The sequence below is a fragment of the Mercenaria mercenaria genome, chromosome 7, assembly GCF_021730395.1.
Source record: "Mercenaria mercenaria strain notata chromosome 7, MADL_Memer_1, whole genome shotgun sequence".
NCBI classification, from domain to species: domain Eukaryota; kingdom Metazoa; phylum Mollusca; class Bivalvia; order Venerida; family Veneridae; genus Mercenaria; species Mercenaria mercenaria.
Window position 1 is genome coordinate 16,752,144 of NC_069367.1, and position 26,714 is coordinate 16,778,857.

The 26,714-nt window shown below is 36.9% G+C and overlaps 1 protein-coding gene across 2 annotated transcripts in view; it reads left to right on the plus strand.

Annotated features, from left to right (window-relative positions):
- The first annotated feature begins 939 nt into the window (after positions 1-939).
- The window catches only part of LOC123554833 (von Willebrand factor D and EGF domain-containing protein-like), a 50,816-nt gene continuing 25,041 nt past the window's right edge, over positions 940-26,714 (plus strand). For both annotated transcript variants that reach the window (XR_008371605.1, XM_045345193.2), the window contains exons 1-9: positions 940-1,054; positions 3,104-3,318; positions 5,356-5,515; positions 9,872-9,931; positions 18,579-18,910; positions 21,823-21,958; positions 23,037-23,236; positions 23,746-23,828; positions 25,716-25,779. Coding sequence is in view for 1 of the 2 variants with exons in the window: in XM_045345193.2 (XP_045201128.2) it covers positions 1,006-1,054; positions 3,104-3,318; positions 5,356-5,515; positions 9,872-9,931; positions 18,579-18,910; positions 21,823-21,958; positions 23,037-23,236; positions 23,746-23,828; positions 25,716-25,779 (1,299 nt within the window). In the remaining variant the exon portion in view is untranslated. The remainder of the gene's footprint in view (positions 1,055-3,103; positions 3,319-5,355; positions 5,516-9,871; positions 9,932-18,578; positions 18,911-21,822; positions 21,959-23,036; positions 23,237-23,745; positions 23,829-25,715; positions 25,780-26,714) is intronic.

Consider the following 26,714-nt stretch of genomic DNA (forward strand, 5'->3'; position numbering starts at 1 on the left):
AGTAAAAAGAATTCACTTCCAATCACGGTGTTTGCTCCAGTGGTCTCGCATGGCCGTCATCTCTATGTTTCTTACAGTATAGTTTTGGCGGTCTTGTGCTCGTTCTTTTCTGTACAAGTTAAATTGGGATAAGTACGAACGTGCTCATCATTTATTGTGGTATGTTGATACAAACAGATGAAGGCAGTCCCTGCAGTCCCTAATAGGGACTGGTATTTCGGTTTTGTGACCACGAGTTTTGGGATTACTAAATACTGAATACAGGAATACAGGAATCTATCTATAGAGCGCCATTAGGTGTCAAAAAAGGTAAGAGGTCTCAATAGGCGATATCAAAGAGATTGGGGACCGATGTTGGAAGGGTGTACTGTACACATCCGTGTAATACATTCTTAAAACATTGTCATGCATACCTATAACGACTAACAATTGCCGCGATGTATTCCAGGAAGAGTGTATTTGACAGCCTTTTGACATATCCAGCATGTCCTTTAGTCAAAAGACGTCATATGACGACTCAATATCGGGTTAATAAACACCAGTTTAAACAAAACGTCTGCCGCGTGTGTTTTTTTTTTATCATTGCGTATATCCCTCATCCAGTTACTAACAAACCTAGTAATAAATATTAACCCCTTTCTCCTGTATAACTTACATAGATAAAATAGCTGTGCTGCCAGTGATTCTACTGATAAAATGAACTTTGCGTTAAGGTTATTACTACCACCTGACAAACAATTTTGTGATTTAATTTATTTCCTTCGGAAATAATGCTAGAAAATCTTGACAAATAATGCTTTCAATTCTCATCAGAAAATGTTATTTTGTATCCCGATATTTTATTAGCAGTTTTGATTCAAAATTATTTTTTTTTTTCAATTTTAACAGTAGCTATGAACCTCATTGTGCAAGTGTAAATGTATACAAGTACCTTAAATGGTTGACCTTATTAAAATGTATAATTAGGCCTATTATAAGTGCTTAATGCGATGACATTAAAATAAGATGTCAAAGATTTGTGTTTTGCTGCTTTTCATCCTTTATTTAGAGAAAGGTACGTATTATAATTTACTGATTTGTGCGTTAACTTTTTAAATAATTAAGAAATAATATATCTCATTTAGTGATTTGTCGCTGAATAAATCATTGTTTGGAGTTCAGATGCGAAGGAATTATATCACGAGGGCGCAGCCCGAGTGATACAATCATACGCATCTGAACGGCGAGGAAATCACTAAATGAGATATATTATTTCGATTCTAACACGTTACCAAGATTATTGTTATTTCGCTTTTTTTGTTTTGTTTTGTAACTATAATTATTGGGAATTTTGACCAAATACTTTCATGTTTTAAATTGCATTTCATAAAAAAAATACGTGTCTAAAAGTCTAAACGTGTCTAAAAGTCTAAAATCCGATTGACATCAATTAGGAAAATTTAAGATACCAGTGAACGTCTTTTGGGTTTGCTAATTCATAGATTTATTATTAGTACGTCTGGAAATAACAAAGTTCTTTCTATACAGTAACCCAGCAAATCAACGCTACATACAAATTGTCAATCACTGATGAAATATAAATACCCCAGTCCGTAACTGTGGTTACATAACTGATTGTATTCAAGCTGACAAGTTTTGATTTATGTGGGGTCGCAGAAGTTCTGCTTAGACCTGAGATATACTTGTGTCTTTCATTGATTGTTTCTCAAGGTTCAGGCAGATCTTTAGTTAATTCCGTCCTTTCGACTCTTAATTGATCCGGATCGTGTGAGGTCTCTAACAGAGCGGGCGCAGTGGTCCAGTGGTAAAACTGTCTGACTACGAAACCAGGGGTCGTGAGTTCGAATTCGAGTTCCTCCAACTATAAATTACTGACGCTGGGATAAAAGGCCCGTATATAGGTGCTTTACACCTGGCACGATTAAGATCCAGGGAAGCTTCTGGAATTGGAGCGTCTTCTGTATCCTACACTATCTCCCCACTTACATTACTTACAGTGTTCTGTCTGGAGGATAATTAAATAAACTTATATACAAACAAAGAGGTCTCTTTCTAGTCTAGCGGTGTCGTTTGTGAATTTTTTCCACTTTTAGTGCTGACTCGTTCCTGCCATGTACTATTGTCTCCGCTAGAACGACAAGGCGACAGGACAATAATTATTGAAATGAAGTTGGCGCCCCACCAGCATGACAACACAATAAAAAAAAGGGAGACGGATCTCGTGTCCCCGTACTAGCGGGGTCACATGGCGACACTCTGGGAACACAGCAACGTAGCATTCTGTCGTATTATCGTGCTTGCGGAAGCACCACCGACAACACGAGAACACGAAAGATTATTAATCGTTGTTTCTCCTTCTGACAGACATACACAGACTGAATACATTAATGAGCCGCACCATGGGAAAACCAACATAGAGCGTTTGCGACCAGCATGGATCCAGACCAGCCTGCACATCCACACAGTCTGATCAGGATCCAAGATGTTCGCTTTCAAAGCCTATTGCAATTACAGAAACTGTTAGCGAACATCATGAATCTTGTCCAGACTTCGCGGATGCGCAGGCTGGTCTGGATCCATGCTGGTCGCAAACGCACTATGTTGGTTTTCTCATGGTGCGGCTCATATGATGATCTTAATGCCACCCTGACAACAGCAGAAAATAACTGCCGCGAAGGAAGCGATCTTGGCTCAGACGTATGTTTACTTCCATTTACCTCAATAAGTAGAAAACGTGGAAATTACATGGTTGTAATATTACTTCGCATGCACACCGGGAGACGATACGACGATAAAACAATTTGTCGACAATATTCTTCTTTGTCGATTCCCCGTGTTGTCGCGTGATACCAGCATGAGAACACGGCAAAATACGGCGCCAACACGACAGGAAAGTTGTATTTTCGTTGCCCTACTTTTTATCTTGTCCTCGTGTATCCGTGGTGTTAGGCAGGCGAGGCCACGAACACGTAATACAACAAATATGATATATCACGCTGTCATGTTGTCTTTCTTAAGGGGGCTGGAGTTAGGGGAGGCACTAACATGACACGACATGGCAAAAAAGATCCGCCATATATACTTTATAGCTACTTTATTTCAGGCACTGGCAGTGATCCGTGTTTTTCCTCCACCTTGATTCAAGAACCAAGGAGAAATGTTGGTAACAACCGGACGTCTGATCTGTGTGATCGTCTGCTAGCTGAAGGCTGGTATCGATTCCAGAATGCGGAAATAGCATTCACGAACTCGTGTATACCAAGGTACCACTGTGGCACTCACATACCGCTTTGGATACAGGGAACTAATTATCCATCTGTAAGTTCTACCTGGCTATGGATTAGTTTAGATGGTATCTTATTTTTATCCCCCCGCCAAAGGCGAAGGGGATATTAGAAATGCTCTCCGTCCGTGCGTGCGTGCGTCCGTCCGTCCGCAACGATCTTTGTCCGGAGCATAACTCCAAAAGTACTGGAGGGATTTTCTTCAAACTTCACACACTGATAGAACACATTGGGAGGGCAAAACAACTACTCTATTGTGAGTTATTCCTTATCATATTTCTAAAATTGTCGAGCATACCGAAAACTGAGATTTCTTAACTTCATACACTTAGAACACATGGAGATTTAGTGTGCAAGAAAAATAACCTACTTTGTTTTTTGTATCCCCTTTATCATATTTTCTTAAAACATTTTGTCCGGAGCATAACCCCAAAAGTACTGGAGGGATTTTCTTCAAACTTCATACACTGATAGAACACATTAGGAGGAAGTGCAGTGTGCAAGAACAATAACTCTACCTTGCCTATTTTTTGAGTTATTCCCCTTTATCATATTTTCTTTAAAAAAATTGTCCAGAGCATATCTTCTTCATGCATGGAGGGATTTTGATATATTATGGCACAAATGTTTACCACCATGAGGCGGAGTGTCATGCGCAAGATCCAGGTCACTAGGTCTAGGTCAAGGTCACACTTAGACGCCAAAGGTCAGATACAAGAATGACTTTGTCCGAAGCATTTCTTCTTCATGCATGGAGGGATTTTGATGTAACTTGGCACAATAATACACCATCATGAGACGAAGTGTCATGCGCAGTTCCCTTCTTTAGAATTACTTCCCTTTGTTGTTACTTTAAATAGCTTTTATTGTAACTTTTTCATTACTAGTCGTAGGGAAAAATCGAGACCACTTTTCTGTAGTACAACATGCATGCTATATCCAATTTTGAGGTGTATTTTGACCAATCTCTACCTGATAAAGATTTTTGTACGGACTTGCAAATTTTTTTTTTTAAGATTAACTTCCCTTAGTTGTTACTATAAATAACTTATATTGTAACATTTTTATAATTGACCGTAGGGAAAAAAACAAGACCACTTTTCTGTGGTACAACATAGATGTTACTCTCCAATTTTAGGTGTATTTTATTATATATAAGGTATCTCTACCTGGTAAGGAGTTTTTTTGTTGATTAAAAAAAACCAAAAGACTTACAATGATTACAAAACCACAAAATTAACATTCCATTTGCAAATACAGCTGCTAGAGTAAAGAAATGTGTCGCTGTTAGCTTTCCATTCCTTCTTTTTACAGTAGCCATATAGAAAAACATCATAGCTATACTGTTCATGAAAATTAATAAAATTTAGCAGTAAACCACCTCACTACTGACTTATTCTTTCTTCAACATCTTTAAAACCCCTGATGCGGACCACAACTAAATGGTTCATCAAAGCTTTCCCCAAAATTAATACTTTCAGATACTATAACTTACTTGCCAGGAACTTTAGTCTTCAATTATAATGTGCCCGGCGGGGGGATTAGCTATGTGTAACATGGCTCTTGTAGAAAGCTTAAATATTTGAATGACTTTCTAGTTTTCAACATATGGAAATATTTTACTAGTGATTATGCGCATGTTTAAAGCAGGCGTGACCTGACTGGGTTCACACAATCACTCGCGAAATGTCCCGCTTACAGTCATTATTGAACTTTAAGACTCGTATATGTGATACCGGGCTTTTCGCAGGTAATGAACAGATTTAATCATTGAAATCACTTATCTAAGATTAATGCGGCCGCGTTGTTTTTCAAACGTTATTTTCGCTTTACATGTTTACAAAAGGTCGTATGTTATATTGATTGTGTGACGGAAGTTTTGATAGCCACAGTTATACTTACTATATTACCTATTGAGATGTACATACACCCCAAACATGTCTGCGTAGAAAGTATGTATCTTTCTTTCCGTTTGAAGCTTCGTCAAAAATTAATCCCAACCAAAAATGACAATGGCATAATTAAGTAAATTTCATGATGCAAAAATTATGAAAGAGTCATACAATTTCAGGTTAGTGATGGTATGGTGATACGACATGTCTGTGGCGACATGGTCTCTAATGATAACAACTGTTGCGACTATCGACGTGAGACTGCAGTGAAAAATTGTGGGCACTATTTTGTTTACTACCTACGACCTTCAGAGGGATGTTCTATGGCATACTGCACAGGTAATAGATAGACTAGTAGTAATATTGGATTTTTTGTCTGTGCTACCCTTGACGTGTGTTCTATCGGAAAAAATGGAAGATGAACAGAGTTGTATATTGACAATATAAGAACGATGACCACTGTGTTTCTGGTCTTAGTACTGTGGGGTGGGGGGGGGGGGGTCTGATTAGAATCACGGACTTTTCGTAGTAAGCCAGCTGGGTTACTTTTATACATAAACCATAAAATGTGTACACCAAAGCGAGGTTTCGAACCCGCAGTGGTGAGATGCAAGAGGTTCGAAGTGTCAACAACCATAACGGATGCCCTTTAGTATTATGTAACAATAATCACTGTAATTTCTAATTCTTAATTACACAAAATCACAAAACCCGCTGAACTCGAAATTTCTTACAGTAAACCGATGTCTGAGTGGGGGACTGGTTAAAACTATTATCCATGTGGAAAACAAATACCACATAGAAAATGTTTCTGCGAACAAAATTCAAAAGGCCATTATCACGCCATGTACCCGGATAATCTTAACTCTGTTCAGCGACCCTAACTCAGTGCCAACATGGCGGATGTAAAGCCGATACAACTTTGTTTTCTGTGTAATTACGATGTATAAAGGAATTTTCTGTTGTTATATCTATCTCCATTGATCAAGTGTATATTTATTTCAAAATGTATCATGTTAAATATATCAGTCCTTGTCTTTTCAGGTGGAAAAACGACGAACAAGGCAACTTTTTCAATGAAAACTTTTACAAAAAATCTTTAAAAATACTTCTATGCTTTTGATGCCTCGACTATTTTGTTGTTTGAAAGCAAAGATATACTGCTTTATAGGCCCGTTTACACTATGTTGTTAACCCACTACATGTTGACACAATACATGTTCAAATGTACTGACAGCGAGAAAAGGGATAAAAACCTAACTTTGATTTGATAAAAACCGAACTCAGTTTACATGAGGAATGGATAAAAACCTAACTTACACGAAATTGCGTGACGGATAAACACCTAACTGACTAGTATTCTATAGAAATGAATGAGTTGACATGTACATGGTCTGATTATTGTAAACATTACTTTATAAGCGGTATTGTCTTCAAACTTTATCATTAATTTTACAAGATGTTATATGTATGCCCACTACAGTCAAATATTTTTTTCATAATTTTAATATTATGCAAATAGCAATGTTTTGAAAAATCTGGATAAACCCTCAAAAATAACTCAGTATAAAAGTCAAAATTATTATATTTATATAAGGAATTATTTAATACCACCGATGTTCGAAGTTCTGTAGTCCCCAACCCTCTCTCCCTCCATCTCTCTCTCTCTCTCTCTCTCTCTCTCACACACACACACACACACACACACACACACACACACACACACACTGTTTCAGAAGAATTGTGTTTGTTTCAAATCTTGTATATCGTATAGTGTAAGAGATTTTTATAGAGGTGCTAATGGAATATTTTTGATATTGTTTGAATTGGATTAGATTTATGATTAATTATTAAATATGATATTTTTCAGACGGTAAATAGGGAAGAAAAGTGTGTGTGCGTGTGTGTGTGTGTGTGTGTGTGTGAGGTGGGGGGTGGGGGAGTGATGCATGGACTGACGGGACAGGAGTGTGGGTATCATTACATTTTTCACTTGTCCACGGACACTTAAAAATCCACTTGTCCATAGTCAAATTTCACTTGCTCTGATTTGCAATATTAAACCTTCATGAAAGTGCAAATAGACTGGAGATCGAGTTCTTTATTTAGGACAATAAAATAGAAAAGCATACCACAGTAACTGTGGTAAAAAAAATAAGCTGTTGAAATATTTGCCTTTTAACGTTTATAAAAGTCTGAAATCGCGTAAGCAGTGTTCGGGATCTTTTGAGGTCATGCTCGAAACACTGCCCACGCAATGGTGCAAAGCCACATGAATTCAGAGAAAGACTCTTAAAACGTTCCGACTTATTTTAGTCATACTTGCGATCTCTGTGTGCTTTTGATTTAAATTTGGCTGACTACTGGCTCAAATATTTCCTTTGACAGTGACTTATTGTCTCAGCAGTTGGAATTCTACTTACAAACTTGTCATAATACTTTTTTAAGTTGTTTACGTTTCTGCTGTCTTTAAATGTCCTTTTAGTTCTCTGTGTGTAACCCTTGTTTTCCTTTTTTAGTTTTAGTTACAGAATGCTATATGCTGATGATGCAAATATTTTCTTCAGCTACTTTAAGTAGTTCTTATGTTCCCTTTAGCATGTATATGATTTTTTTAATGTTTTTTTTTTTTAAATGCATGTTGTAAAATGTGCCTCTTCTTATTTTTGGGTAGCGTCAGCTTATCTTTTTTATGTTGCTTTAAATGTGCTAAATCTGTATGTGGTAAATTACTTTTTCCTTTTATTTGCAAGTTCCTATGTGCTATTTTGTTTTAATGCGCTGTAACATGTATGTGATAATTTGTGATTTGTTTCTTATCTACTTAGAGCCAGATGCTTTATTTGCTTTAATGTGCTATAACATATTTGCATTTTATTACAGCTGTTTTACTTATGTTGAGCTTATTTACATGTGTTTGTCGGAAAATAGCTTTAAGCTAGTGTTATATGTTTATACTTATCCGACGTTAAATAAATCTTCTTGTATCTAAATCTTCTCTGTGTTTTATCATAGTCACCGAGTTACAGTGTGCGCGAGACCTAGTCAAAGAACACATTATCTTTATCACCTCCATACACTTGAAGCAACACACAATCAATGATATTTTATGTTTTCTCATTTTATACCTGAAAAAAGTATGCTTGTCCGCGGACACACAGAATGAAAAATGCACTTGTCCGCCGGCAAAAAAATCAAGAGTCGGATAAGTTGGACATAGGAATCCCACATCCCTGCAGGGGTGTGTATATCAAAGAACTTCGAGCATCAACAGTCCATAAAAAAGCACAGTCGAACAGCCGTTTTCGTTTGGTTAGGTGTTTATCCATTCTAAGTTTGTATTTATCCAGCACTGTTTCCTATACCAGTTAGGAATTATCCCCAAATTTAAACCTACCTCATAATCAATACAATTTTTAAGCTATAAAAATCAATTTCAAACTTTGATACTTTTAAAAATTGTCAAAGAGATATTTATGGAACTAATACATTTAATAAGTAAGGTCTTACTGCAATTTCTGGTACTTTAAAACAGTTAGAAACATAAAACATGTTCATTTTGAAGACTTTTTGAGTACATTTTAATGAATTCCAGGCACATAATGTGACATTTCGATTGAAATATTTAGTACACAAAACATGTTATCAATACAGGATATTATGACTATCAAATGTTTTACGCTAACATTGCATACTCACATAAAAACATGAAAAAAGACAAGGAAATTAACTACATACATCGTCTTTCTGTCAGCCATGTTGGCACTGCGTTAGGGTCGCTGAACAGAGTTAAGATTATCCGGGTACATGGCGTGATTATCATCTGCCTTACAGACTGTGTTAATCCCGAGACAGATACAGTGAGCGAAAGAGAACTGTAGACAATTGCTGTCAATCTCGAGACAGATACAGTGAGCGAAAGAGAACTGTAGACAATTGCTGTCAATCGCGAGACAGATACAGTGAGCGAAAGAGAACTGTAGACAATTGCTGTCAATCGCGAGACAGATACAGTGAGCGAAAGAGAACTGTAGACAATTGCTGTCAATCGCGAGACAGATACAGTGAGCGAAAGAGAACTGTAGACAATTCCTGTCAATCGCGAGACAGATACAGTGAGCGAAAGAAAACTGTAGACAATTACTGTCAATCTCGAGACAGATACAGTGAGCGAAAGAGAACTGTAGACAATTACTGTCAATCGCGAGACAGATACAGTGAGCGAAAGAGAACTGTAGAATACAGTGAGCGAAAGAGAACTGTAGACAATTACTGTCAATCGTGTTATGAAATCGAGCTGAGATGCCATAAAAATATTTACTGAAAAGATAGAAAATAACTCGTCAATATCAATAGACAGAATTAAAAAAAACACATAAAAATTAAAAGCACTAAAAAAGAAAGCGCAAATTTTTTAAATAGAATTGGTCTTGACTGGAACAACCTGTTTTGTATATCAGATCAGTTTTTGTCTACTGAGCTATCCATTCATGTTCGAACTATATTACATGTTGTATGTGCCTTCTGGCCATAACGGCATATCTAGTGCAATAATGGTCCGAGTCGACCAACGTCTCCTATACTGAACACAACGTCAACGTCAAAAGGTTATAACACAACTGTAATAGACAAAGATTATATGTTACAAACATGTGATAAATTCTGTGACTATACTGTTAGTATACTGTATTTCAGACAAGATTCCACTTTGTACTGGATCTAAATATTCCAAGACAGGATTTCCACCTTGCACAGGTAATTAGTATTTCGTCATTTTAACATTTTATAAACACATTTATTATATACCTATATAAATTTTGTTAGAAATTCGGCTTGTATTTAAATGAGACTAACATAAGTAGAGTTACTGGATTCACCCATTTTTGTCGTCCGCGCCGGCTTCCTGATTCGGTTAAGCTTTTGCATGTAAGCTGGTGTCTCAGTAACCGCGTGTTGGAATTGATTGAAACTCCACACACTTATTCCGTTTTATAAACTGTCTAACCTTGCACAGGTTCCATAACTCTATTTTGCTTTTTTACGAAAGTATGCCCTTTTTTCGACTTGGCATTTTTTTTTTGGTTTAGTTTTGTATGTAAGCTAGTATGTCGGTACCCACTAATGGGACTGGATTAAAACATGACACATTTGTCCACTTAGGTTGCACTGATTTTGTAACTAGTACTTTGTATTTGTACAAAATTATACCCCTATTTCGACAAAATTTTGGTTATTTTTTTTAAGCTGGTATGTGGCATCGTTAAATGTCGCAACGCCGCTAAATGTCGCAACCACCGTTAAATGTCGCAAGGTTGACGTTAAACGTCGCAACCACCGCTAAATGTCGCAAAATCGTCTGCCGCTAAATGTCGCACCTTTAACGTTAAATGTCGCAAAAATTTGCCCACCTTTATATGTCGCAACACCAACGCTAAATGTCGCACAGCATAATAAGGTAAGTTAAACAGTCTTCACAATTTAGAGATAAGACTGGGTAATGCATGCTTGATTTGGGAAGGGCTGAATTGACCTTTCACTCTAATCTGCACGTTTGCTTTTCAGTCGTTCCGCACCATACATACGTTATATATTTCATATCTAAAGGTTTAAGCACTAACGTGGTACTCGCCACAGTACTAGTTTATTTCAGGTCTAAACTATGTAATTCTATGGAGTCCTGTTTAGCTCATGAGACATTCAGCTCGCGCTCCGTATTGTCGCGCGTTGTATGGCATGTCTTTAGTCGACCTGAATTTCGTTACACAACAGGCAGGGGGCGAGAAATTGTTGATGGAGGATGGGAGTGGGGGTGGGGGAGGTGGGGGGGGGGCACCAGTTTTAAACAAAAGCGTCACCGGCGACGTGCGGTAGGTATGGGGTTCCTCTGTCCGTTTTGGGGAAAGTTTTTATATACAGGTATGAAATGTTTGCCTGTGGTGCTTTTTGTCTATTTTTATGTACGTACTAGAGGGGCACCCCCTTATTTTAGGTGGTTAGGGTCTTTTCCCATTGACAGTTTTGAAAAACAAGTATGGAATGCTGGACTTTAATTGCATTTTTTGCTCAAAATTTCGATGTATGGGAGGGGTTATCCCTGTCATTTTCGAGGGTTCGGGGTCTCTCCCAGGGAAAGTTTGAAAAATATGTATAAAATGGTTGCCTCTGGTGCATTTTTTTTCTTCTTAATTTTAAGGTACTGGAGGGGTACTCACCTCCCCCTCCACACACACCCCATTTTAAGGGGTCAACGGTTCTTCCCCCTGGTGAACTTTGAAATATAAGTATAAACGCCTCAGGGGCGTTTTGGGTCTACATTTTGAGAAAATATTATTTCCAAAATAGCTGGGTGCAACTTTGATGAATATAAGTCAATAGTAAGCCAACAAGGGTGGGGTTTGGGGGGGGGGGGGGTCGGCTCGGGCAACAATCCAGGCCTGTTACACAACAGGATGTTCAACTACAAGACACGAAGTCTGTGTTAAAATTGTTTGGTTTAGTCTCATTCCCCTCATTATCTTACTTTTCCGCCTACCCACACATACAACCCCCTCACCCCCCCCCCCCCCCTTCAAAAATGTAATATTTATATTTTCTATTAATTATCTTGGTGATGTGTGTCACACCCAACTTTTATTCTTAGGCGTCTTATCAGCCATCCGCAGCGGGGTGCGAGAACAGCCGCCGCAGAGACAGACCTATGATTTACATTGAAATATAGAAGGATTAAATTTTGTTTCGACCATTCTTATTTTCAGTTTATATATCTAATTTTATCACTGTTCCCATCATAAAATTCATTTTCTTATCTTTCCACTGGTGTATTTTTATTAATGTAACACTATTTCTTCTTGCTTCCAATTTCATTTGAAATCAGCCATAGTACTAGTATATGAAGTGCAAGCAAAAACACGTTTTTCGCTAAACTTTAAAGGACATTTAATACTGTTTCTCCTCTGAAACAAATTTTATCACTGTTATGACGTGAAATTATAACAAACAAAAAAAATGATGATACAAAAATATTTAAAGTAATTCAATGGCATCTTGCTTCCATTTGCATTTAAAAACGGCTAAAACTGCATTTTAGCCATTCTGTCCATAATGTTGTGTCTTCGATTTCTGTGTCGTTATTCACCCCGTTCCCCACCCATACCCAACCCCCACAAACAAACAACACTATATTTGTATTACATGAACCTGTTAATTTTTCTTCCCTCAAAAAGTAAATATACACAAAGAATTGATAATCATAGTGTCAAATTGGAAGTGCGACATTTAGCGTTGGTGTTGCGACATATAACGGTGGGCAAATTTTTGCGACATTTAACGTTAAAGGTGCGACATTTAGCGGAAGACGATTTTGCGACATTTATCGGTGGTTGCGACATTTAACGTCAACCTTGCGACATTTGACGGTGGTTGCGACATTTAGCGGCGTTGCGACATTTAATGTTGCCACATGGTATCTCAGTACTCAATTATGGGAATGGACTGAAACTTCACACACTTATTCACTGTGGTGAGCTGACATGCATTGAAACAGGTTCCATAACTGTGTTATGTTTTTTACAAAATTATACCCATTTTTCGACTTATATTCGACATATTCATTTATTTGACAAGGCTGTCGAATTGTCACCTGTTTGTGTCCTTCGACAGCTATTGTTTTTTATCTTGGCGACAGTCACAATTCTTTCACTGTAATGGACAGAATGTTTAGTAATAGAAAGAGCATTGAAACTCGAGGGTAAACGATTTGTACGAGGGGGCGTAGCCCCCGAGTAAAAATCGTTTACCCGAGAGTTTTAATGTTCTTTCTGTTTGTATCATAGCCATCCATATATGGTAGTTCAGTGGGCGTTCCACATTGCCATATACAGCAGTTCAGTGAATACCAATGCGAGAGCAGAAAATCTATGGCGTACCATTTGGGTCGAAAGTTTCCAGGTACCACAGGTAGTAATAAAATTATACCTGCAGGTATAAATTTATACCTGCGGGTATAAATTGGAAATGTACCCGCGGGTATAATTTTATACCCGTAGGTATAATTTTTATACCCGCGGGTATAATTTTACACCCGCAGGTATAAAATTATACCCGCAGGTACAAAATTATACCCGCAGGTATAAAGATTATACCTACGGATATAAAAATTGTACCTGCGGGTATAACTGGATACCAGTAGGTATAATTTTATACCCGTAGATATAATTTTTATACCCGCAGGTATACTTTTATACCCGCTGGTACACTTTTATACCCGCAGGTATAATTTTGTACCCGCAGGTATAAAATTGTACCCGCAGGTACAAAATTATACCCGCGGGTATAAAAATTATACCTGAGGGTATAAAAAATATCCCCGCGGGTATAATTTTGTACCATTATACCCGCGGGTATAAAATTATACCTGCAGGTACAATTTTTATACACGCGTGTATAGTTTTTATACCTGCGGGTATAATTTTTGTACCTGCGGGTACACTTTTATACCCGCAGGTACCCGCGGGTATAAAAGTGTACCCGCAGGTACAAAAATTATACCCGCAGGTATAAAAACTATACACGCGTGTATAAAAATTGTACCTGCGGGTATAAAAGTGTACCCGCAGGTACAAAAATTATACCCGCAGGTATAAAAACTATACACGCGTGTATAAAAATTGTACCTGCAGGTATAATTTTATACCCGCAGATATACTTTTATACCCGTGAGTACAATTTTATACCCGCGGGTATAAAAGTGTACCCGCGGGTACAAAATTATACCCGCAGGTATAATTTTTATACCCTCGGGTATAATTTCTATACCCGCGGGTACAATTTTATGCCCGTAGGTATAATTTTTGTACCGTCGGGTACAATTTTTATACCCGCGGGTATAGTTTCTATACCTGCGGGTATAATTTTTATACCCTCGGGTACACTTTTATACCCGCGGGTATAGTTTTTATACCTGCGGGTATAATTTTTATACCCTCGGGTACACTTTTATACCCGCGGGTATAAAAGTGTACCCGCGGGTATAATTTTACACCTGCGGGTATAAAATTGTACCCACGGGTATAAAAGTATACCTGCGGGTATAAAATTATACCTACGGGTATTAAATTATACCTGCAGGTACAATTTTTATACCCGCGGGTATAGTTTTCATACCTGCGGGTATAATTTTTGTACCCGCGGTTACACTTTTATACCCGCGGGTATTATTTTATACCAGCCGGTATACTTTTATACCCGTGAGTACAATTTTATACCCGCGGGTATAATTTTTATACCTGCGGGTACAATTTTATACCCGTAGGTATAATTTTTGTACCGTCGGGTACAATTTTTATACCCGCGGGTATAGTTTTTATACCTGCTGGTATAATTTTTATACCCTCGGGTACACTTTTATACCCGCTTTTTTTAGTTTCAGGCCCGCTAAGGGTAACACCGTTTATTTTGAAGTTCACAATTTATAATTAAACAATGGCACAGAAGCAGTAATTTTATAAATCATATTTTGTAATATGCTGTGTAGCAGGTGTGTTTTTTTAATTATATAAGCACACACACACACACACACACGCACACGCACACACACATATAAACACACGCACACAGGCACGCACGCACACACACATATATATCCCTAATAATATCGATCTAATCTTAATTAGGTATATATATTATATATAATAAGCTATAGCTAGGATATTTAGTAAAGTACATACAAGATAACTTATGATTCCATTCTGGTATAAATGCCCCACTGACGAAACAACGCCATTTTATTAACGGATTTGGCACTCGTTCCCTAATACTAATGAAAGTACGCTTATATTTAGATCTTAAAATGGTTTACTAGCCTCGTTCTTTGCCAAAAAGTCGAAACAGCGAGACACAAGACACAAGAAAAAAAGTGCTTTATAAGGGAGACAATTCTTGAGACCTTGTTAGTACTTTCTGAGACGTATGATATAAGGGAGGCAAATCTTATAACTTGTCTAATGAACTCCTATAAACAGAACTGCCACTAATAACTCAGTTCGAAAATAGAAAAGAATGAAAAAATAAAAAGGTACAAGATCAGAAAGAGCATATTACACTATGAAAATAGCAGTGCGGTGCTGGGGGAAGATTTGACCTAAAATAAACAATCTTCATTGTCAGGCAGAATGGTATAATTACCCCATATTTTATTGAATTTAGATAGTCTGTTGTCTTTTTTGGCATTATACATTTCTGTCTTAAGTAAAAGTTTGACTTGGTGTTTAAACAAGTCAATGTTTGGAACTACATTCTTCATTTTGCATTTATAAATCATGGTCAATTTTGCAACCAAAATAGTATTTGTTATAGCTTTACTAAATGTTATATTTCCCAATATAATATCTATATTTGACCAGTTCAAAAATACAGTAAATTTGCCCGTTAGCCATTCTTTACATTTTTCCAGAAAGTTATGGTTTCATGACAATCTAAGAACAACTGTTTTAAGGCTTCTCTATGTACATTATAAAAACTACATAAATTATTTTTTATTCCCATTTTTTGTAGGATATAATTTGTTCCTAGTATTCTATGGTTGATTCTATATTGTAACCATTGAAGCACTGGGTCTTTAGTGACAGAAAAAGGCAATTTATATAATGATTCCCAGTCAATATTTTTTTTATTGTACATATAAACTCTTTATTTCCACTTTTCAGTTATTATAACATATATGACAACCTATATACATGTACAGTACATGAGAAAACAAGAAACAACATTAGTATAAACAAGGAATACATAATTATCAAACATGCGGTGACATGTTACATTAAATAAAGTTTATTACATGTATTACACACAGCGAAATCATATGCATAAATTATGTCAACATACAATCCAAAAAGATATAATCTTAAGTGTATTTCTTTTCATAAATCACAGCGTAGATAGAGCAAGTAGTTACGACTTTTTACAATTTAGTGTTTACAGTGTTTTTATTGAATTTGAAACTCGGTGTTCAATTAGGCTATATGTAATGATCATTTCGTGTACTTAAAATGGTCTTACTTCCTGTGTTTATGTATCTTTGCCGAAACGAAATACAAGATATCTAAATGAAATTCTTCAGCGATTTCCTACATGTATAGTCTTGGGCAAATATACGTTTTACTTTGAATTACCAAAACAATGTGTATGTCCTCTGGACAGTGCAAATGAAGATGTACGTCAAGTTTATATAGCACCGGGACCTGCCAGCATCAGAACCTGGAAAATTCAGAAAAAAAAAAATACTCTGAGCTTCCACAGCAAATGTGCTGGTAGACTGACGGTCCAAAATTTGGAAGAAATATAAGCAGAAATGATTTTCTAAACAGGGCATTCCGATTTTTATCACCCTGTTGACGTATATATCCGTGAGCATGCGAAAAATACAGCTTACGTTAGCTGCATACGTTGGATACACACATATGCTTTTCAGACAGGTCTGTCATCTTAACGTATATAGCATACATTGTCAGTATCAAACATAATTGTGATCATCATCATCGTCGCCGTCGTGGTCATAATAGTAGTGCTAGCAGCAGCAGCAGTAGCAAAAGTAGTTGTAGTGCTAGCAGCACAAGCAGTAGCAAAAGTAGTAGTAGTGCTAGCAGCAGCAGTAGCAAAAGTAGTAGCAGAAGTAGTAGTAGTGCTAGCAACGGCAGCAGCAGTAGCAGAAGTAGTAGTAGTGCTAACAGCAGCAGCAGTAGCGGGAATAATAGTAGTGCTAGCAACAGCAGCAGTAGCAAAAGTAGTAGTAAAAGTAGTAGTAGTGCTAGCAGCAGCAGCAGCAGTAGCAAAAGTAGTAGCAGAAGTAGTAGTAATGCTAGCAGCAGCAGCAGTAGCAGAAGTAGTAGTAGTGATAGCAGCAGCAGCAGAAGCAGAAGTAGTTGTAGTGCTAGCAGCAGCAGCAGTAGCAGTAGTGATAGCAGCAGCAGCAGCAATAGCAGAAGTAGTAGTAATAGTGCTAGCAGCGGCAAAAGTAGGTGCAGAAGTAGTAGTAGTGCTAGCAGCGGCAGCAGCAGTAGCAGAAGTAGGTGCAGTAGTAGCAGAAGTAGTAGTAGTGCTAGCAGCAGCAGAGGTAGCAGAAGTAGTTGTAGTGCTAGCAGCAGCATCAGTAGCAGAAGTAGAAGTAGTGATAGCAGCAGCAGCAGCAATAGCAGAAGTAGTAGTAGTGCTAGCAGCGGCAGAAGTAGGTGCAGAAGTAGTAGTAGTGCTAGCAGCGGCAGAAGTAGGTGCAGAAGTAGTAGTAGTGCTAGCAGCAGCAGAAGTAGGTGCAGAAGTAGTAGTAGTGCAAGCAGCAGCAGTAGCAAGTGTAGGAGCTGCAGGAGCAGCAGTAGTAGCAGTTATGATTATGATGATGATGTTATGTTTCACATAACTAGGATGATTTTGACGATGGCTTTACGTTTCACTTATGTTGGTTTAGATGATTACGTTACACATTTGGTGTTTTGGTTTAAAACTATGTTACTAACATGATAATAAATTTGAAAATCATAATAATGATGATTATAATGATGATGTTGTAGACGACGGTGGTGATAACGTAATGTTCAACAATGATGTTGTAGATTCTTAATAACAACCTATCAAAATGAGCTATATATACAGGAATATGCAGCATCTTGACGTATACAGCTTTGTGCCATACAATTTAAAAATATATCCACGAATAATAAACATATCGTTTGAATCGCCACTAAAATTGGTAAAAAGCATGGTACAGTGAACACTAAAAGTCTAACATGACAAGATTTAATTGCCCGTTAACCAACGAAAAAAATCAAGCATTGTGTTTTCTGCGATAAACAACGGTTGACGCGCGGATTGGCAAGAGAGCATTTGACGTCAATTATGACGTCGAATTGTCGCATGACGTAAGGTTCATCACTACTCTGATAAATGAAGCCAGGAAAATTATTTATCAAAATATTTAAATGAACATAAAAGAATGAAAACTATAAGGGCCTTCTTGTGGTTAATCGGATAATTTAACACGGTTCATCAGTCCATGGCTTAGATATATTACCACTCGAGCTAACGTGATTAATCTCATGACAATGATAAATCAAAACACTCGAAGGTCTTGATTATTTTTTAATTCAACAGCAAAATGTAAATTCTTAAGTATCTGGTAATATTTTCTGAAAATTACTTCACGAAAATTAATTTACGGAAATTTACGGGATATTTAGAAATGCCAAGTAAATACTTGAGCAAAATATCACACACGTATACGGCTTTATATAATGGTTTTATATTTTCAATAAAATGTAAAAAAGTCGCTCCCTGTGCGTTCCATTAACCTCTCTAAACAGAAGTGAGCGTCTGTGCGCCATCACCAATAATAAATTATGTCCGTATATTTCAGATGCTTATCCAGTTACAACACAACCACCGTACCTTAGCAATCCTGTTGTTACAACAACAGATTTCGAATTTAAATGTCATATTCCGTATCCGCCAAACAAACAGGATGCCGTATTTGTAGTCACGTGGTTAATTGATGGCAAACCAGCACAAAATATTCCTAAGCAAACACTTTCTGGTAGTCAAAGGGAAGCCACTCTGCCGGGAGAATCTGTTGAGGGTCATCTCAACACGGACCTATCATGCTCTGTGATATCTGCTTTCACAAACAACCAAACTGGAGGGCTCAGATCTCCACCAATAAGCAGCAATAGTTATTATGTTGGTATAACGGTACGTATTAAAGTCACTTATCGACTTTAAAATTGGATGGTTGATTTGACTTTTAACGACCGTAATTCAAACATATAATTCAGTCATAAACGCGGGCAGTTAACCTAACCAGTGTTCCTGGATTCTGTACCAGTACAAACCTGTTCTCCGCAAGTAACTGCCAACTGCCCCACATGTATCAGAGGTGGAGGACTAATGATTTCAGACACAATGTCGTTTATCAAATAGTCACGGAGAACATATGCCTCGCCCGGGATCGAACTCGCGACCCCGCGATCCGTAGACCAACGCTCTACCTACTGAGCTAAGCGGGCGGGTTTAACGGCTTTAAAGGCATATTTGATTTAAGAAATGAGAGCCTGACACTTGGTCAGAGTAAACTTACTTATGTAAGACAGCGAGAAAAAACAAATATAAAGACAGTGAAAGAGAATTAGATTATTCAGGTGTATGAGAATGTGAGAATACACTTGTGTCAGAGAGAGATTTCGCGTGTATTAGAGCATGAGAATACACTAGAGAGAGACAGAGAGATAACTTGTGTGATCAAACTCTTGAAACAATGAAACTATGCATGTGAGTATTACAGTGTGAGGATACACCTGAGATAATAAAGCTACGCATGTGAGCATGGCAGTGTGAGGATTCACCTGAGATAATAAAACTACGCATGTGAGTATTACAGTGTGAGCGAACTCTTGAAAGAAAGAAACTATGCATGTGAGCATGGCAATGTGAGGATACACCTGAGATAATAAAACTACGCATGTGAGCATGGCAGTGTAAGCGAACTCTTGAAAGAATGAAACTATGCATGTGAGCATGGCAATGTGAGGATACACCTGAGATAATAAAACTACGCACGTGAGTATTACAGTGTGAGCGAACTCTTGAAAGAATGAAACTATGCATGTGAGCATGGCAATGTGAGGATACACCTGATATAATAAAACTACGCATGTGAGCATGACAGTGTGAGCGAACTCTTGAAAGAATGAAACTCTGCATGTGAGCATGGCAATGTGAGGATACACCTGAGATAATAAAACTGCACATGTGAGTATTACAGTGTGAGCGAACTCTTGAAAGAATGAAACTATGCATGTGAGCATGGCAATGTGAGGATAACCTAGATATTAAACTACGATGTGAGATTACTGTGTGAGCGAATTCCTTGAAAGAATGAAACTACATGTGAGCATGGAACTGTGGATCACACCTTGAAAAAAAAACGCATGTGAGCATGCATGGAGCAACTGCTTGAAAAATGGAAACTATAATAAGCCTGGCAAGTGTGAGGATACACCTGAGATGATAAAACTACGCGTGTGAGTATTACAGTGTGATCAGACTCTTGAAAGAATGAAACTACGTGAGTGAGTATGGCAGCGTGAGAATATACATTCAATGGAATGAAATTATGCATGAGTATGACAGTGTGTACACCTGAGATAATGAAACTACGCGTGTGAGTATAACAGTGTGAGAATACACCTGAGATAATGAAATTACGCGTGTAAGTATGACAGTGTGAGCAAACTCGAAAGAATGAAACTACGCATGTGTGCATGCCAATGTGAGAATACACCTGAGAGAATGAAATAACGCATGTGAGCACGGCAGTGTGAGGATACACCTGAGATAATGAAATTACGCGTGTAAACACGGCAGTGGTAGATCACACCCGAGAGAATGAAAGTGAGCACGCGTGTGAGGATACACCCGAGAGAATGAAAGTGCGCGTGTGAGCACGGCAGTGTGAGGATACACCTGGGATAATGAAATTATACATGTGAGTATGACAGCTTGAGAATAAACTTAAGAACCATTTTGGAGCTTAATTGCACGTTTTATCATGACATTTTATACAAAGGCCATCTCTATTCCAATTTAATTCTGTAAACGATATCATTCATACCTATTTGTAGATATGTTTTCTTATTGAGGAAAAATCCATAATATTTCTTAGTTTTAAAGGAAATATAGGTTCCTTTACAATAATATTTTTGTCATTTCTGCCATTTCGAAGTAGTCAGTATGGTTTAATTAGTTTATTTCTGCTATTTGAAAAATGGTTACGCACTCAGATAATTGAACTAAATTCCTAATTTATTTTCTCAGTCAGTGCATGTTCCAGACATTATTGGTATTATTCCACTCATGGTCACTACTTTGTCTCCAGTTTCTTGTTATAAGACGTTATAAAGACCTTACAGTGGCAAATCACTATATTTTAAACGCTGAATGAAATTTTAAAGAATTTCAGTAAGTTTAATTATTAAAAATATCGATTTCTCTTTAATTATGAAGATTATAGTATAAACTGAACATTTGTGTGAAATATGGCAGCGGACTGGCGCCAGCAGAGAGAAATATAGTCATGATGACCTACTTTCTGTGTACGACTTACCAGCTCCTACGTAGGAATTTTACAAAAAGCTCACTACGTGTGCGACTTTTCAATTTTCAGTAAATGTTTTATGATGCGACCTTGCAGTGTTAAACCTTCGTCGCTCTGGGCTGATAAGACAACATTTAGGATTATGAAAGTTAAGTCCTGATGTCTAATAAGAAATCCTTTATCGAAAGGCATGCTGGTCTTGAATTTTGACACAGATAGTTCATTATTTCTCTCATTGCCAGCAGATCACACAAGAACTGAATATCTAGTGCTGCAATTTAAAAGCAATCAATACCAATTAACCTTTATACCTGCGCTGTTCAAAAAAGGCCTCAGAACCCTTACTGAATAATTCTCACTGGTCAAAAAGTTGTATGTCCTATGTAAGAGTAAGTTCAAAGCAGAAGTTTGTAACTCGTACGAAGGACTTTACTGTATATCAGCACCAGTACGTTTTCATAGTTTTTGCAGAAAACCTTGTTATGAATTTGAATGATCTGTTATATTGCAGTACAGTAAAACACGTGTCACTGTCAGCGAGAAGTCACCAGATCAAAAAGTTACACTAACATCTACCATACCAATTATATGTAGAATACATGGTCAGAAAGATTGTTCTTTGAACTTGTTGGTCACTACTGACAACGGTTTGTTCGTTCTTCTTTCATTCTAAGATAATGACTGTAGCTTTTTTTTCGTCTGACAAAACTTGGCAATAAAAATAGTCCATGTTTTGTAAAAGTGCTCTCTTTGTAATTTTGTTTTAAATCCGAAAAAGTTCGTCTCCTGACGTATAGTGTTGTTTAGGTTGATAAATCATAAATATTGTTGTATAACTGTGAGAAACAATATTTTAATCTGTTGGTTTTTTCTGTCAAAATCGTGATGTTTCCATAGCGACGGTTCCGACCAAAAATTGTGAAATAGCAACTTTTCAGAAGACAATAAAAACTGTATTTACGACAAAGGTCTTAGTAACTACATAGTTTTATGATCAACAGATCTTCATATCATTAACTTTATTTATAGCTTAATGCTCTTTTAGGACTTCGATCTTTTTGCCAACCTCGAAAATCATGGTTCCTATCCACATGTTTGTTAATGGTATTTAATATGATAAAACATAATGAGCGTCAAAACACCGACTAAAATACGGTGTCTGTTCAAGTTGTTTAAACCCCTAACTGCAAACACCGAGTCAAACTACAGTATGCGCGCCCTTTCGTATGAGCAAACAATCCCGTGTATACATACGGTTTCGGGGTTTAGGTTGGGCACTGTAGTTCGCCTGCGGCGTTCACAATCATTCAAATGAAAAGAAAACCCAATCTGTTTTATCGGTTGAATTGTATCGGTTGATCCCGAAGTGTGATCAAATCGTACGCTTCCTTCAAACAAAGAACATTTAATACAAGTATGTAAATCCGACCCGACAAAAATATTTAGGAAACATGATTGTGTAAGAGAACTATGTAAAAAGAAACAATGATTTCTGTCACAAGTAAGTGTCGTGTTTGCATATTTTCTTTTCAGTTTGGCATAGGAGTTTATTTGTTTGACTTTGCAGTGATCGAATTCAGGTCATAGCCACATAACTGCCAGTCTCGACAGCAGCGCATTTACACAATAGATTTTTTATGTGTGCATTAAAATAATTAGCAAAGAAAAACAGCAGTTTGAAAATATGGTTAAATAAAATTACATAATGCAAACTTGAAATTACAGAGAATATATCACCTAGCACGTGTCGCGTGACACTCAAGCCGACAGACTGGAACTCTACAACAAGTACTGCACAGACGTCATTTTTTATCGGTACGGCACCAAGTTTTACAGGGACATCATCTTCCAATTCCGCTGTTCACATAGACGTCAGTCAAATACCCGGTAGGGAGTGGAACAACTTGAAATTGCCATATATTGCGGTAAGAGGTTTTAGAATTAATTAACTCAACGTGCACCTGCAGGAAATACTATCAGGGAAAAAATCGTGATTTGGCGCTCCTAGTGGAATAAGATATGTCCCGAAATATTTGTGTCATTCAATTACGTCATCTATGATGCAGCAAGAAAATTGTAAGGGGCCAAAACTCTCAGTGTTATAATAGTGTTATTTTAGCTCTATGTACTGTATTATGAAATTTGATGTGTTGAACAACCCATTCACATATAATATATAACAACCTCCCGGTAAAGCCATATAAAACCGGATTTATGTTTAGCAGCATCCATCTGTTCTCAAAACCTACTTACCAGGCATACAAAAACAAAATGTTATCAAAAATCATTCTGCTTTTGCAAATGAAAGTAATTAAATATTTGATACGTTTTGAGGTTAGAGATGTAACAAATGGTATGTGTATCTAAAAGTTTAATTGATTACTTTGATAACCTGAGTGTTGTGGTTCATCCGTATCAGTTATTACCGTTACAGGTCAACGCAATGTCCAGCAGACCTGGAGCCCAGTGTTTATCTGTTGGTGACCCACATTATAGAACATTCGATGACAACAAACAGTAAGTACTTTGTTAAACCATTCACTGTTCATTTACATACTGGAAATCATTTCAGTTTCGGTTAATAATTAAGAAGCATCAAAATCAGCTTTGGTTATCCTTTCTGCGCATTTTCTTCTATATTTATTTTTATTTTTCATTTCCCTGAAACCAACGTCAACCACACTTCACTAAGACATTCCTTTATTTGACCTGTTTCAAATGTCATTATAAAGCATCACTAGGCCCCAGTATACATGCGGTGCCTTATTTTCACGCGATAATTTCCCGGGAATAGATATGTTACCGTCACTCTACCTCTCTTAATTTCTACGATATCCAACGTTACGATATTTTACTTGCATTATCTCTTATCAATATCGCCAAATGACGTTATACCATATCTGCTGGTACCGTATCAATATCGCCAAATGACGTTATACCATATCTGCTAATACCGTATCAATATCGCCAAATGACGTTATACCATATCTGCTAATACCGTATCAATATCGCAAAATGACGTTATGCCATATCTGCTAATACCGTATCAATATCGCCAAATGACGTTATACCATATCTGCTGGTACCGTATCAATATCGCCAAATGACGTTATACCACATCTGCTGATACCGTATCAATATCGCCAAATGACGTTATACCACTTCTGCTGGTATCGTATCAATATCGCAAAATGACGTTATATCATATCTGCTGTACCGTATTAATATCGCCAAATGACGTTGTACTTTATCTGCTGGTACCGTATTGATATCGCCAAAAGACTTTATACCATAATTGCTGGTAACGTATCATTATCGCCAAATGCTGATGAACTTTATCTGCGGGTACCATATTAATATCGCCAAAAGATTTTATGCCAAATGACGTTATACCATATCTGCTGGCACCGTATTAATATCGCCAAATGACGTTATACCATATCTGCTGGCACCGTATTAATATCGCTAAATGACGTTATCCCATACAAGGGTTTTATAACGTTCGTTTCAGTAAATCTTTATGTTGGGATAATACACGTTTTTTGTGTATTAACGTCTGCAGAAGCCCGCGGGATTGTTCGGTCTCGCTCACAAACATGTCCCAAGGGCTTCTGCAGACGTTAATACATAAAACAAACGTGTATTGTCGCTATTCTTGCATAAAAAAACATTACACGACGACTTAATGCATTGTTTTCATATGTGATGACTTTACGATTCCGGTACATTTTTAGTTACCATTCGGTTGTTCTTGGAAACGGTAAACATGTTTTAAATATCCATAACCAGGGCACACAGATCAACAACACTACCAAAAGCGTGATTTGAAGGTTTTTGAGCGTCTTATTTTTATTTCTAGTTATTACAAACGTTATATTACCAATAATTTTGCATATAACTTAAAAGTTTCATTAACAGGAACACAATAATAAATTTTCATTCGAATTATTTTGAGTACGAACACATTTAGAGTACGGATGAGTTCGAGGGTAGTGACTATCTTTCAAGGTTTATTATATGAATTCTGCGAAAGATCAGGTAAAAACATACCGACTGATACTAACAAGTCATAAATATAATACTTAAAAACGAGCAATAGCACAAGTTACACGCGATACTTATTTATTCACAGTTATTTACACAAAAATACATGCATATGTCCCTGGCAAAGCAATTCCAAAATAAAAATTGGGTATTAACAGCACGTGAATTGCCTTGTTTGCACACGATTTTTCTCCCGTTAATACATGGGCGGATCCAGTGAAAAAAGTAGTTTTTATGCAAGAATACCATTTGATACATGTATGGCCCGACAACTATGACTGAATTTTGAAGTTTTTTTAGATTTAAAAGTGATATGAAATATTTGGTTTACTGTGGCGTAAATTTGTTTACATTTTTCAGAAAGTATTCTAACTACCGCATTGGACAATATACCTTGGTGAGACAAAAGAGAGGTTCATTTAAGGTAAAACATTACTTTTATAAAATACATGAAACGGCACTCTAACGTGATGGACATGCTGATATTTGCGAATACCAATTCAGATTCATCATTTCAAGGGATATTTCTCAAGAACAAAAAAGAAAGCCTTTTCTCCATAGTATAAGGTTATTTAAAATTGTTCTGTACAATGTTGCGATATATTCGGAAAAAACAACATATACAGTGGACGAGCGGACGGACGAGTGCAGTACGTGTTTATAGAGTTATTTTTCTTATTTTCATTGCACTGTTTTACAGAAATCACTTGACAAATCTGTGCTTGACATTTACTAGCATTTTCATCATGAAATGATAGCATTATAGAATTTGTCATGGAAACTTTGGTCATACACCACCATTACACTTTTGGTTCTCATTTTAGATGATTTTACAGTTTGTTTGTTTGAATGTAAATTCTTTTCTTGTATCAAACATGACCCCACTTTTCTTTTAATCTTAATTCAACACTGACAATATTACTCAAGAAAATGTAAGTTACAGACATTGTAAATGAGTCATGGTGTATGCTGCAACCATTGGAATTTTCTCAGTTTCATACAGAATAAAGAATACTAGTTATTTAGCGCGTTTGTGTCCGTTTGGTTTGAGAAAATAAGCATAGAATAATATGGTTTTTATACACTGATACACCAAAATTGACAGGCATTAATCAAAACACGGTGACCGATTTATACACCATATCTCTTTTTCTTCTGGATGCCTTTTAGATAGCGGGTAAAAAAAAAACAAAAAAAAAAACAACAAAAAACAAAAAAATCTTATTTATGCCCAAATTTTCTGTTTGTACTTAAGGCTACCTTCGAATAAAGGCCAGTGTTTTCCACCACATTAGCCATAGATAGTGCAACTTTGCATTTCAATGAATACTTTGACCATGAAAAGTATAATTTTCTCTG